We start from the raw sequence: 16216 nt of genomic DNA, 5'->3' as shown, positions 1-16216 counted from the left end.
AGCTCTATTTTGTTTCTTCGTTACGAAATAATTGTCTGGTCAACGAAAACAAGAACAAATAATCAATTTAGAGAAAAATCTATATGGCAGTTTCATGCCCCATTTAGTTGTTTACAGAAGTGGTATTGATTCATCCCCTTACTGAAAAGTCAAAATTTCTATTTTTGCTGACTTTTTTAGCATTCTGGATCACTGTGCAATGTATTGAACATTGTTGCAACTGAGATACAAAACATTTTTTTCTCTCTTAAATCATAGTTACCCTCATATTTTATTTTCAAGAACTTGTGTTTATTTTCAAGGCATCACTGAAAGACGTGTGTGTTTGGAATGCTGTGCTTTTCTCCATGCTGCATGGAAAAAATAATTCAAATTATTATTATTATTAGTAGTAGTAGTAGTAGTAGAAGTAGTAATAGTATTGTCCCAGATCTTTGACTGTGATAAATTGGCCATTCAAATTTTTTTCCACAGCATTTTTCATAATATTTCACAAGCTCAAGGGGGGTTTAAACCCCATAAGCCCCCTTGCGTACGCCACTGTTTCTGTCCATTGTTCTAAGAAAGGGAATAGAATCAGTAGGAAAAAAGTTGTATGATGTGGTGAGTTAGAAACACTGCATGTCCAAGGCAGGTTTCATGAGGTGTATTAATAGTCTCAATCTGAGGCAGGAAGGGTGCAATCTTCAGTCATCAAGGCTATTCTACAGAATGAATACCCAAAAAAGGTGTATTTGCATATATGGTGAGAAGAAATGGGTATGAGACATTGTTGAGGTGAAATGTATAATGGACATGAAATTATCATTGATACCTGGTCTTTATATGTAACATTCAGCGCACCTTGCAAAATTCGCGTTTGTGTGACTGGGAGAATAGTTATACAATTCAATAACTAATATCATTAGGAACATAAAATCTTACCCAAATTCTGTATAACCAATGGCAATAATAAATTAAATGAAACTGAAAGAGAAACATGCCATTTTTTGTACAACTTTTCTATTCGTACACTTAATAATATAAAAGAAAAAAGTATATTCAGAGCAAATTGACTGACAGTTCTAATACTTTGATGCATATCCTTTGGCTTTAATTACTGCTTGACACCTGTTCTTCATAGAATTAACCAGTTTCTGACATGTTTCAGAGCTTATTTTATTCCACTCGGCTTGCACAACAGTTTTCAACTCTTGTTTGGACTTGACGCCTGCTTTATGCTTCATGCTTCAAAATTGCCCATAAATGCTCAATGGGATTTAAGTCTGAACTTTGAGCTGGTGTTTGTAGTAATTTGGGCACATTCCATATTAGCCAATTAATGTTAACTCGCACCTTATGCTTACTGTCATTGTCTTGTTGGAATCTGTAGATAGGGGGCATGTCTATTTTTTGGGCACTCTGCTTTACATTGTTCTTCAATATGTCCAAATAGACATATGCATCCATGATACCATCAACAAACTGGATGGTACCAACACCTTTGGAAGACATACAGCCCCAAATCATTAATGACCCACCACCGTGTTTAACTGTTGGAACTGTGATAATGTGATCATTGTCTGTATTTGATTTTCTCCAGACCCTTATTATCCCATCTGACCTGTATATATTAATCTTGGACAAATTATATGCTCTGTTTATACACTTTGAACATACATTTTTATTGACATTTGTTGGTGAAACCTTCATTAACATTAATTTCCAGGTACATATGAATATGATTATATTTACTAGTAGATATGACATTTTTTCTTCGGAAATTCTATGTGTACGAATAACAATGTTACATACTGTATATATACATATTAAAATTTCCTACGGTTCTTTTGAAATTTTGTTTTTAACGATTGTACCTAATCAGTATTTTTCAGGAATTTAGAACCATTTTAAGGTTTTTAGAACCTACTTCAAGATTTTTCTAGCCCAATTTAATATTTTTACAACATATTTTATGATTTATAGACCCTATTTTAGGATTTGAGCCTATTTTGTGAACCTAAATGCACACTTTTTAGAACCTAAAAATCCAAGGTATAGTTATGACTCAGTAACTTCAAATTTTTGTTTCTGATTACAGTTTCATTGTGAACCTTTGCGGATAGGCAACCTCTTCTTAACACACAGATTGAGATTTCTCTCTTCAATTCAAACACTGCTAGATCTTTAAAAAAAATTTAAAAAAATGAAAAAAGGCAATCACAATCACACCATGTTCTCTTTAATCTCCGTATATGGGAATGTAGAAGTGAAGAGAGGTTTGGTCAGAAATCTGCCTTGAACTAAAAATAAATTTAGATAGGGAATGAAATGCAAATGAAAGATTGTGTCAGTCAAAGCTTATTATTGTGGAAATTATGTTGAAGTTTGGGAGTTAAACTGGTTATAATGTTTATTTATTTATTTGAAAATATTGGAACTACACACACAGGTTTATGCAACATGCTTCTCCACTACAAGAAAGAGAGGAACGTTCATGTGATATTTGTACGGAAACTTTAGGAGAAAGTCGGGGTTTTTGCAGATGTCACAGTTCTGAAGTACCATGGCTGTGGTTGGGGATTAACTTACTCCTACATTAATGGAAACAATCAAGATACAGTAGTCTATAAATTGGCAAATTTCTGCAAGAGAGGTGGTTACTTGGTTTACTATCTACCGTGCGTCCATTTCGATCTGCAGCCAAGAGATCGGGAGAAATGTGGCGGGCGGCGCTGACGGAGGTGCCGACATTTGCGGCCTGTAATGCCCGCATATTTTTATGGACATATGCAGACATTTATATAAATATTGCAAAACTAGCACTAACCTGTGTTATAAGAGTTGTTCAAAGTGATGTCCACCTACACGCCTGGGAATTTCTGTACAAATTGCCTACACACGTCTCGACACGAGTCTGTTTTCACGTAAGTGTCATACATAAAAATTCTTTGTTCTAACGTGAACCTTGCGGCTGGCATTCCAATCGTCTCACTGACACAACACACATACACACTGCAATAACACAAACAAGTAACGGCAAGTAACCAAGAATAACACTCTTATGCACAGTACGAAATTAACACGCTCTTGGTTTACATCTGCCTGCCACTATATTCACAGCTCTGTAGTCGCGAAGGAACAAAAAACTTGAGCTAGGAGATTTCGGATTGCAAGGAAGCTCACGAACACCATTAGCTTTTAACGGTTCGTCTGCAGCGTAATCTTGATACAGTGTTGCACATTCGAAACCTCCAAACAATCCCCATCGACACAAAACTCTTTCAAGGATATAAACTTAAGCAGGACGTTACTGGTCAAAACTATGATTAAAATGTTTTACAGAGTATTATCTGTGGCTCTTAATATAATTTCTAAAGCGTATTTATTTGTGTATATAAGGGTGGAACTTGGAAGAATTACAGAAGAACTTTTGCGTGTTATAACACAGGTTAGTGCTCGTTTTGCAAGATGTCCACAAAAATAAGCGGGCATTACAGGCCTCAAATGTTGGCATCTCCGTCAGCGCCGCCCGCCACGTTTCTCCCGATCTCTCAGCTGCAGATCGAAATGGACGCACTGTATATTTGTCCATCTTTTCACTTACTCAACATTCTATTTTCTAGTACACATATAGTAATGAATTCAGGGGGTGGTCCAGGAGTGGGGGGAATTCCCTGCAAAAGTAAAATTAAAGTCCACCTCAAAAAAATGTCATTGGCAGAGCATTCGGACAATAGCTAAGAAATTTGCCAACCATGTTCACTTTGGCTTTCATTCACTTTAATTTAATATGCAACGTACATTTTCTGGCTTTTTTGTATAATAATAAACACTGATTCAGTCATCTTTATAATTAAGTCAAAATAATGAATGTATTTCAATATCGTCCATTTTGATAACTGCTAACTAGTAATAAATAATAAAATTCCATTTCATTGCATACGTATGAAAATATTTCGGGGTTCTCTACTGAAACTCAACAATGGATATGTGTAGACCAGCAAGGTTGGTGTAATGTGAGCTTTTATTGTGACGAATTTCAACTTCTTGCAGCTATTATAATAGTTAGTCAGTCAACAATTTGCTGTGTAATGGTGGTGATGTGCTTGTGCAGCCTTAACTAAATTTACACTTAATTTACTTTAATTTCATAACAGAGGTAAGGGCAATTTAAAAATTTTAGTATTGTTTTATTAGTATCATAATTTGACGTCACCCCCTGAAGTGTGATATTCCCACCTGTAGGAAAGTGGTTGGATTCAACACTGAGTATGCACCATATTAGGCAGTGAGGAGATACAACTCTAATCAACCTCCTTTCCTTAAGCATAGTAATATTGACATCTATAAACTAGATTCTCATTTCCTCAGAAAGGAGAAGTTGAAAGCAATGTCAGTGGAAGATGTAAAATGTTACTCCATCTACATAAGGCTGACATTGAAGCCCCATATTAACATTATATTTTACTCCTGCTGAAAATTTCTAGACAAAACCTACTATTGTCAATTGTGCTCTACTATGTTTCTCGGAAATCTACTGAAATCCATGGTTTCCTACTGAACACCTTCAGTAGGCCTAATGTACATGTACAGTAGAAGAATTACAAGTGAAGTATTCTCTTCAGTATTACATCTTGTAATATTGTATGTAGTGTGTCTAGCTTAGTATATTGGCTGTAAATATAACTTTTCATTCCTCTTGATTATCAATTTGTTTTCATATCTGTTTGAAAATCGGAACACAGTAGATGTTTCTAAAGACCTATTGATCTACTGAAAACAGTGGACAGGATAATCCTACATGCACACACAATCAGGAATAGTTCTTGGGTTTTGCAGATTTATTATTAATATTGATAGTAGACCAGCCAAGTAAAAAGGCTTAAAAAAAATTTACCTACATGGAATGTTAATGACTGCCACCCATCCTAAATCAATCATAGGTCAGACAGAAATACTAGGGTGGTTGCCACTAAAAATGTTGACCTTAAGGATAATTTTAAGGTCATATTGTTGCCCAAAAATGTCAAAATCACAGTCATTCAAGTATAGTCATGTAATATATGAAAATAAATGTATGGACGAGACACACAGTTTGTACTATTTTTATGTCGGAATATTGATATCAGAGGTAGGTCATGCAGGTGAAAGTCCATTCCAATATTTCTGCCATATCCATGCATTAGTGCTTCCATGCATTAGAGGTTTTCTAATGCAGACTCAGTGAAAAACAGCCCATGTTCCGTGCAGTCTGGAGCATATGCTACGTATGTACAGTCTTTTAGATATATTAAGCAATAAGTAGGGCTGAGCTGATACCAACATTTGACGATGCCGATACTTGTATAATTTTGGTTTAAAATAACAAAGGCTACTTACTGAGTCACAAAACTCATTACATCACATTTTAATGATATCAAATACTCCCAAATTATTCTCATATAGCATTATATCACTTAAAATGTCCTGTGACATTTTTTGTTAACTTCTATTTACCCCCAGAGAATTAAAAAAAAAGAAGTTTTTGAAATTTTGCAAGCATTGTTAAAGTGTTGCAGATACACCGAAAAAAATGGTGGATTATTATAAGTGTCCCTGCTTCATTTCATGATCTCCAATTTCATTATACATGTCCTTAAGGGGAGAGAAAGTTATAGCATGTAAAATAAAATTTATGTAGTGCATATAGTGTACAGCTTGCACAAGGAATGTAAAATAAATACAAATGTAAACAACATTCTTATTGTTTGGATTAACTTGGAGAGGGAGGAAAACAACAGAAACAGTGGCGGAGCGTGACCTTTCCAACAGTGTAAGCCTAGCATGACGAAGGCTATTTCCCGTTGTGCTTATTTTTGGGCTGACATGGTTAGTGATTTATTCACACACATCGACCCTCCCCCCCCCAATTTTTTCAGAACCCTTCCCTGGAATTTTTCACTAAATTAAAAATTCTGGATATATCCCTGGGATTGGTGTTTGTATGTCCTACATTTCAACTGATAATTAAGTCAGTCTTATTCCTATCACAATGAGTAACGTATCGATAAAAAATATGCAAAGTTAGATAAAATGAATAATAATAAACAAACGAAAATAGAAGGAAACAGAAAAGTGCTAAATACTTTTTACAACTGCATAACCAAGTATCAGCTCCGTACCATGAATCGCAAAATCGGCGCACTTTATTTTTCGTTTCTGTTACTGTGTGCGCTAGAGAAGGAAGGGGTGGGCCTACATAATCCACAAGTTTCTTCTTGCTAGACAACGGCGTCTTCAACAAGTTCTCCACCCCACCACACAATCACACTCATTTTATTCCATTATGCACTTCACTATCACACCACAGCACAGGGACGACAGTCCGCTTTTCAATAGATGGAATTCGCAAAAGCAATACCTCGAGACTTTAACAAACACACAACAAGAAATCTAGTTTTTCCCGTATCCCGCTCATTTCTAGGTTTCTCCTTTTTCCCCTTCCTGTTAGTTTTTTGCTTCAGAATTCCCTGTTCCTGGAAAAAAATCTCCTTGAAGCACCACTGGCTCAAATGTCCTTTGCAGTCAACCATTCATACCCGATAATGCTGGAGCCCCTCCTCTTGCAGGACCTGTGTCTCGTTGGCGCATATACAGTGAAGCCAACCCAAGCATAATGGTGCTAAATCTCGCACAAGTTTAAAAAGTCGTTTGAAAGTTGGAGATATAAATAAAACAACAGGGCCGCTTTTCATTGTGGTTGAATTTTCTCAAACTTTCACATAACGTCAAACCCATGCCGTTGGTTGAAGCATTCAAATTTATATTTGTTTTGTTATAAATTAATATTTATAATATGTAGATCGCAGAACAATTTAGTAGTATGTAGCATAATTTCATAGTTTGAACGACACCATGGATGTCCAGGAGGGGCAAGGGGAAGGGACACTTCCTGAAAAATGAATGTCAACCATTTTCACACATATAATTTCATTTCAGTCCCATCAAATTGTTAATTATTGTAAGGGCGTTGCAGAAAAATGTTAACTTCAAATTGAATTAGTATATTTTGAGAAGGGAAATATATCTAGTTTACCCCGACCCCTAAAAAAAAAAAATGCATTGCTTAATCCTCCCTGGTGGAAAGAAATACTGCGGACGTCCATGAACAACACTTTTTCTAAATATGAGGTTTGCAACGCTGCTGTAAGCCTCTGTCTGTAGGTTTACACACCTAGGGTTTCGACGTGCTCTTCTCCCTATATTGCTTGCTCTTCTCCATCCAGATACGGTGGGGACTGCTCCTTCGCGGTCAGAAATTTGTAAGGCAACATTCAGACGGCTTACAACTTTCCCCAAGCAGAAGGCGGGAGTTCTCATGTGACATCTGGTGCTGAAGTGTTGCAATCTAACAAACAGGATATCGAAGTCTGGTATCGGGCCGAGATGAACTTTGAAGTTTTTACTAATTTTGCCATATAATTACATACATTTTACTAGAACTAATAAAGTGTAAGCACAGCTTACATGGACACTCCGCGCCTGGTAAACAACATTCTTATCATTTGGATTAACTTGGAGAGGGAGGAAAACAACAGAAAAATATACACACGTACAGATCTGTATATTTAATGCTCATTTGGCAGCTCTGTATATGCCCTGCTGTCTATTATTCTGTCATTTGCAATAAAAACAAGTCACTGCATTGTCGGCATCAGGCACCAGTCACACAGAAGGGTAGAGGATAAGAAGAAAATCCACAACCCTCCCTCCCACAGCCATATTCATCCCTTTCGCAGAAACTCCGGAATGGGCCTAGCATTATAATAAGGCTGGTTTTGCAAATGTCACGTTCTTATCCCATGAGTTTGCGAATGAATGGTTTATTTTATTTCCACATAGTGTGGAACATGCCTTCAATGCCACGTTTGAACGCAGCGCTTACACTGCCTTTGATCTTGTCATCTGCTTCCCAGGAGGGTGCATCATTTCTGGAAATGTACATGGAATTCTTGTGCGGGACCCCAACCTGTCACAAGGAAGGGTGAACAAACTTTTGAAAAGAACAAATCCTGACAAATGGGTTGTTTTACTTGGCCGATCTAGCCACTCAAAATCTTTGGTATCGGATGGTATCGGCGAAAAATATTGAACCAATACTTGCCGATACTGATACTGGTATCTGCTCAGCTCTAGAAATAAGTAATGATATGCCAATACTGAGCTGTGATATGAACGTTTTGATTATATTATGCTATTGTAGATGAACATCAGAAATTACTGAAACTTAAAAGATGTCAATAAACAACTTTTTGCAACATGCATACACTCAAGTAAGTTTTGAAAATGATAGAAATATATCTAAGAACAAACTACAAAATTCAACAAAAAAGCATTAAAAAAAATTTTTGAAACTTACTTCAGAATTATTTTTTTTTACACACACATCAAAAGTTTGAGTTCGTGTTTATAAGTCCACTTTATCTACAGATAGGGTAATCGGGATTGTATCTTCTGTCTAAAGTGGGATCCGAACCACTGTGCCTCCACCGAATATTCAACTTCAGACCCCTTGCTTGTAAGGGGCATCGATAGTAACCTATTTTTTTATCTATCTGTTTCCATACAATATTATTTTGTTTATTTCATATCATTTTTCTACCTCATCATGTAATCAAGATGATAAGAATGAACAAAGAACAGGACAAATACAATAATAGAGAGCCTGCATGCCTTGACCAGGGTTCAAAGCTGAGACCCCTGGCTTGACACTGCCCACTTGAACATGGAACAGCTGTTATTTACCGATCTTAAGTTACGTTAACCGTTAAATGCAAGTGAACAGTTCTCAAGACAAGAATACTCTTCCTTTAACATGCATGTAACTGGTTGGGTTGAATTTTGGGCACAATACCTGCCTTCTTCCCTATCCCAGTGTATGGGCGGTGGGTGCAGGAAGATTGCCATCACCTCCAACATTATGTTATGATGCGCCAAGCTCACAGTCAACCAGTTACCATTGATTGACCAACACACTCCTCTGAAAGTCTTCTTTCGATCGTGACCCTTAGGTGTTCAAAGCAGCATAGGCAATATGGCTTCATTCAAAATCGCTTTGGTTTGCCAAGTTCTCTCTGTGATTTTCTAAGACTTGGTCCACTTTTGCTTCTGTTTTTCCAATATGGTCATTGTAGTAACTAACCATGCAATCCTTAACCAGGGATATCTGTTATAAACGCCAGTTGTTTAAGGAAGTCCATACTCTGAAACAGTTCCTTCAGTAAAAATAGAACGTATTTTAATAAAAATACATAAATTAATGTATTTTGCAAACTGGCTTCGCGGGCTGCAAAAAAAGGCATCGCAGGCCGCATGCAGCCCATGGGCCACCAGTTGGAAACCCCTGTTTTAGACCATAGGCTTATAGGCTAGTATGTAGTGAAGAAAACTATTCTTCTTCTATATGATAAATGGAAATTGCAGTTTTCGACCATGGGCTTGTTACCAAGATATACATTTATATTTAAAATCTTGTGCAATTTTAAACTTTCCGATGACATTCAGTCCTTAGTGGCTAAAACGGGCCTCGGTGTTTAAGAGTTAATATTGTTGTTGCTGCTGTTTCTCAAAACAATTACTGAAGTACAAACCCGAGAGTTCTGCTGCTTATGATTGGAAGGCATAAGTCTGTCTCATTGAATCTTGGGTGCAGAATTGTTTTGGTTAATATTTTTAATCTAAGACTGGTAAACCAATTATTTCATTCTATCCCTGGTTAAGGATTGCATGGTTAGTTACTACAATGAATTAATTGCCCCTTGTTTATTGCAGGATAAGTTTTTGGCTGTTTCTCATGAAGTGTCCCAAATAATACAAGAGCTGAACTTGGAGACTAAAGTTGCATATCCAGACTATGCTTTGGAAGCTTTTGGTATGATACATTCATTTAATCATAAATTTTCTTCATGTTTTTAAAAATGTTCCATTATTACCCATGTGCCATATATTTTTAATGAATCACTGTTTAAGAAGGATATACAAGATGTGAAACATGGTATTTCCTTAATTGTAACGTTTCAATTTTCCCACAGTTTCATCAGTGAGAAAATAAAAGTTTATTTAGGTGGCAAGAAATACAGTTGAAACATTGTGCTTTCAACATACACATTTGAATTCTCATACTTCCATTACTCGAAGTGGCAAAAGGTGAAAAGAGATTCCTCCATTTAAGAAAATGCATGTGAAGGAAACCCCAGCTCCCCACTCAATGTTTCATTGTTACATGTTAAACCATACAAGAATTTCTCTTCCTGTCTTTAGGCTTGAACAAAGCTCCCATCCATTGATTTCAAGCACTGATTGAACTCCCTCATCTTAAACCAATTATTAATCTCTGATAAATATCTATGAAAGAGAGGTTTAACATTCTCACAATTCTTATATGTTCTTCTGTATGATATGTTATCATCCACATCAAAAAATAATGAAAAATATTACAATTCATACATTTCTCTACAGATGTGTTTTACACAGTAATTAATGACATTTATCTGCCTCTTACACCATGGATATCCACAGGATTTGTTCCTGGGGTGGTGCAAATAAGGTTTTTATTTCAGGGCTGCTGCAAATGAGGCATATTTCTCCTTAAAATAGTGATGCAGCTCAAAAAACATGGATGTTAGCCCGAATATATTCATATAAAGAAAGTTCAGTTAAGTTATCTGGATATTAGATTTATTCTATACTAATAAAAAATAAAATAAATAAATTATGCAGATATATGTATAATCTGGGATATCAAGGTATTTATAATCTAGATTATATGTATTTCCATGGAATAAACTGTCTTTATGAACCTCCTGCAAAAGCAAGCATTATTGTCATTTTTTTTTTTTTTTTTTATGCTGTGGTCACTTTCAAAATGTTCCTCAAAATGCAGAGAAGAAATGTAGCTGTAGTGAAATTTTCGCTACAACTTAAGGAGCTGCAGCTACAATTTTCAAAAGTAGCGCTGCTGTAGCTACAGTAGAGACATTACAAGTAGCGTGCTATTTCCAACCACTGCCAAAATGCAAAGGAACACAATATAGCATGCATTATTCCATTATTAAGATCCTTTTTCATGGTTGTAACCATAGAAGAATTTTTAAGTAAGATATAACTGACAGCAAAAGTATTTTCTATTTGTGAGAAATCATAAGTATGTATGTCAACATTAAATGCTCTTTAAAGCTTGAAATTCACATGTAAAAAAGTAAGTCTAAATATTCACCACTGGGATCTACCTTACAACGTCCTCCAGTTGGACAACAGTCCTCACAAAGTTAGTCCACTACTCATTTTGTCGGGAACATGAGATTCTTAGTAACTCATCAGGGCCTGGTGGATAACAAGTATAACACCAATATCTAAAATTATACACTGTTGTAGGTTCACACCTACCTGTTATATAAGGTTACAAACTGCATACACATAGATAATCCGTTTCTTTAGGCTAACCACTTAGTCGGAAAATATGAAAATATCAATTCTCATAACATTTCATAAAACTAACAATAAGCACTAGACCTATCAAACTAACGTTGTGAAATTCACTCACATGTCGCGAAAGTCTAATTACATAATTAGTTCCTTACTTTCAACTTATTGGCAAGAAGAAAACTCGAAAACCGAAAACACTTCTTGAATTCTCACTGTTACCAAGTTCTTGTTGATTGCTCCCCCTTCTTTTGTTTCTCCGACACAACCTCTTGTTAGTTGAAAATATTCAGGCAGGTTCAAACATTTCCTCTGCCGAGATGGAAAAGTGACTTCAACATGAACAGATTATGATGTATTTCAAAACATATGTACATATGTTTCTTTACAGGTGGCATGATAGTTGATCACTCAGAAACATATAAGCTAAGGAAAAGTGTTTTGTCTCTCTTTGGAATTCCCCTCTGGTACAAATGGAATACACCAAGAAGTATAATACAGGTAAGAATGTTCCCATACAGTGTCATTCTACGAAAAATGGGCCTACTCCATGTTAATAACAAAATGAATTAATATGTAAATTATTATTGTTTTTAATTGCATTAAGGTTTAGATGTTTGTGAATGCTTATAATTACAAGGGTCGTTCAAGGTTGACCGGGACTTTTATTTCTGCAGTGGAAATAGGTAGCAGAAGAAACACCAAACTATGTCAGTTTTTCAAAGTATTCTCCGTGCACGCCGAGGCACCATTGCCATCATTCTGGCAGCTCCTGAATTCCTTTGGCGTAGAAAGAACTTGGTTGTTGTCGTAGCCACTGCAGGACATCGCTCCACAGTGCTTCGTCTGTCGTGTATTTCTTCCCTCCCTGATGGTCTTTAAGGGGTGCAAACAAATGATAATCACTGGGGGCTAAATCCGGACTGTAGGGGGATGGGGCAGAACTTCCCAGCGCATGTCGGCCAGAGTAGTTGTTGTCACAATGGCCGTGTGAGGGCGGGCATTGTCATGGAGAAGAATGACATTTCCAGATAACATCCCAGGTCTTTTCTTGCGAATGGACTTTCGTACAGCACCACTCAACAATGTGGAGTAATACTGGGCATTATCGTGCTCCCTTTGTCCAGAAAATCCACATGGATAATGCCCTTCATGTCCCAGAAGACACTTGCCATGATCTTTCCAGCGGACGGCTGCGTTTTGCTTTTCTTGGGGGACGGGGAACCTTTATGCAGCCACTCAATGCTGCATCTTTTGGTCTCTGGGGTTAAATTGTGCAACCATGTTTCATCACACATGATGATGGATTGCAACAATTCATCACCTTCTGCTCGAAACCGATTCAGAAGCTGTTCACAGACCGTCCTGCGTGTCCACTTCTGATCGAATGTCAGCTGGTGGGGAACCCACCTTGCACAAATTTTGCAGAAGCATAAGTGGTCGTGAATGATTGTCTCAACACTCCCGACACTGATATTCACCTCGGCAGCAATATCCCGCACTGTGACTCGCCGGTTCTCAAGAATCATTTGCTCAACACGTGCGATATTCACTGGTGTGACTGCAGTCGGGCGAATGTGTCCATGCGCTTCATTTGTCACCAGCTCCCGTCCTTCGCGAAACTGCTCACACCATTCGTACACTCTTGTCCGCGACATCGTTTGTTCACCATACTGTGCTTGCAATCGTCTGAAAATCTCATCTGGTTTCACTTTCTCCTTCACGAGAAATTTGATTACACACCGCTGCTCCACAGCCACAGACACACTGCTTGCCGCCATGTTTCGCGCGAAATACGTCATGCCGGGCGCTAGTTACTCACGAAGGAATACATTACGTCACCCGCACGTTTCATCATGATCCGGCTATTAATCGATTTTTTACGTATGAAAATCCTGGTAAACGTTGAACGACTCTTGTAGAAAATTTACCAATGGAAGTTACTAGCATTTGCAGCCTATTTGCTTCACAGACAAATGGAGTCAAAATTTGCTACATTTTTAAAGCATCACACATATAACAGATGTTTGTTAATGCTTTTCATGCATTCAGCCTATGTTGTCATAATTAAGTTTCTTTTATTTGTTTGCAGGCACCATAAAGTTTTTCATAATTCTATGAAATCAGTCATTATGAATATTTTTATCCAATCTCTTGTCTAGCCATACCCATGGCTAGAATTTATCTCCAGGGGGAGCTCACAGGTTATCAGGCTTTATACACAAAGTCCAATTTTAAAAAGTTTAACGGTATTAAATGAAGGTAAATTACGTGGAGGTCATTAAGTTATATTAAATTTAGAAATATCATACAATTTTTACATTTTTATATATATATTTTAAAACATTGTTTTTTTGAAGTGTTGACTGCTACTGAAATCATCCCTTACTGCACACTCCATACTACTTTTGATGATACTGATATTTATATCACACAAGAAAAAATACACAATATTCAATCATAGTGTCTACAGTACATTCCACCCCCGGCGGAAGCAATGAAACTCCCCCTCGTTCCGAAAACTTGGGAGTTGCCCTTTGACACAGATGTGGAGGGAATTGCATGATGTCATCAAAGTCACAGATTTCTGTTTAAGTGGGAGGTCGCAACAGGGGAAGCGAAAGTTCAGATAAAGAAGCTGCCCTGTGAAAGAACCTTCTACAGTCTAGAGAAGAGAATCTTCTAAATACTTGCTGCTACTTATACTTCTTCTTACAAATAAGATGAAGAAATGTGTACATGTTGTTCATGTTCTGTGAATTTATCCTTCAACAAAGTTGTGAGCAAAATAATATCTCCTGTCTAGATTTTCACTCTTCACTGCAAACAAATTAGAGAAAATAATTTTGCCTAATGTCAAGGGGGCTGATGGCAGTGTTGGGGGGCCTCAGCCCCCTCCCCCTGCCTGGCTACGGACTTGCTGGAACCTTAACCTCTTAACTGGGTATGACGTAATACTCCGTTCTGGCTCTACTGATTTATAATGGGCATGACGGGATACTACGTTCTCATGTTCTTACTGCTGATATCTGTTGTGTATGACGAGATACTACGTAAAATTACTTTCTTCTTTGTTTCACCAGATGGCTCTGACTTCCAGACTGTTGTAACCGTTAGAGTTAGCGGGAAGCAACGAACACAGCCCGACGTTCAGTTCTATCGCGTATGCAATAATGGCTCAGGCAAATCGGAAGCGACGGCGTGTTTTTCCTGCTGAGGAAATCCGAGATATATTGTAGTTGTAAATCTCGCACATTGTAAAAAGTACAACAAGGACCAATAAAAGAATAAACAATACCTAAATGGTATGCCATGGAGCACAGAAATATTAACTAAAATATTGGTTTACGAAATTCATCAATTTATCAACAAAAATTCCCAGGGCAGATTGGGCTTTCGACGAGGAAATTACCCAGTTAAGAGGTTAAATTTTATGTAAAATGTCACACACATAACGTTGAAATGCCCCTACAGCAGAATAGTTGAGCTCTAGCCTTTAGTGCAAATGGTCATGGGTTTAATCACCAATGGTTAAAACAATTCAGGAGTTACTTGAGAGCAGTAATGGTGGGCTCTGGTGAAGAATGCCCAGTGTTGTTACGACTCAAAACATCAACGGGCTGTGTGCTTGAAATGGATGATATTCAATTTGATGTCGTCACTTTGTGAAGAAACAGCATGAAGTCAGATGAACAAATTTGCACGTGTAAAACAAAGTGTATGAGATGCCTTCTTACAGCAAGGAATTTGTGATATTTTATATGGACATATCCCTCATGATCATGATATTCATACCTTGAATCCCTTTGGCAAAGACCACATGAACAATGATTATACAGCTTGTTTTCAACACAAGATCCGTTCTGTTTGTCCAAAAGCAAAGGTGTCTCCTGAACGCACACGGTGCAGGCTGTGCATGCGTCAATTGTGGGAAAAAGGACAGCTTGCTCTGCGACGACATTAATGAGCATTTCTACATTCTAATTTCTTCATATAGGAGACGTATTTATTTTACACGAGAGCGCTCAACTAAGCTTACATTACATTTCTTGGATCTGAAGTGACACATGCGTCAATTGTGAAAAAAGAATTATTACTTTCTTTCACTTCAGATCCAAGAAATGTAATATAAGCTTAGTTGAGCGCTCTCATGTAAAATAAATACTTCTCCTATATGAAGAAATTAGAATGTAGAAATGCTCATTAATGTCGTCGCAGAGCAAGCTGTCCTTTTTCTCACAATTGACGCATGCACAGCCTGCACTGCATGCATTCAGGAGACACCTCTGCCCAAAAGATGGCAGCAGAGCATGACTTTGCACAATGAATTGTGGGAGAAGTTGTTCACTGAATATCATCCATTCTGTTGATTTGAGAAAAAGATAAGTATATAGCAAGGATGCCCCAAGAGGGGCGTAGGGGAAGGCACTTAACCCCCCCCCCCAAGATATCTGGAAAGCCTTCATATAATTCAAATTTTGAAACTGTAGCATGAAAACATGGACAAGGAGTGCCATGAAAGACAGACAGTGTCTGTCAGACACTGCATTGTTTTAAATGGATCTTACCCTTCTAAGATTTTTATGTTTCATCGCCGTGGAAAGAAGCGAGTAACATGATATTTAACCTAATCATCATTGTCATGTCCATAATTCTTGTATTCATCATCATCATCGTAATTGCATGTTGTTGTAATTTTTGCAGCATAGTATATGAAACATGTTAGGTCGGAAGGTAGTGTGAGGAAATTGTTTTATTTGCTCATATATTTTTC

General features: G+C 37.3%; 1 protein-coding gene across 3 annotated transcripts in view; it reads left to right on the top strand.

The window, feature by feature from the left end:
- Positions 1–16216, top strand: part of LOC146004645 (uncharacterized) — a 57913-nt gene that overhangs the window by 22046 nt on the left and 19651 nt on the right. For all 3 annotated transcript variants that reach the window (XM_083143546.1, XM_083143545.1, XM_083143547.1), the window contains exons 6-7: positions 9793–9892; positions 11834–11943. In XM_083143546.1, the coding sequence (XP_082999672.1) occupies positions 9793–9892; positions 11834–11943 (210 nt within the window). The remainder of the gene's footprint in view (positions 1–9792; positions 9893–11833; positions 11944–16216) is intronic.

This window comes from Lepisma saccharinum, chromosome 22 (genome assembly GCF_977018435.1).
Source record: "Lepisma saccharinum chromosome 22, izLepSacc3.1, whole genome shotgun sequence".
Classification (NCBI taxonomy): Eukaryota; Metazoa; Arthropoda; class Insecta; order Zygentoma; family Lepismatidae; genus Lepisma; species Lepisma saccharinum.
This window is presented reverse-complemented; position numbering and strand designations above follow the sequence as displayed.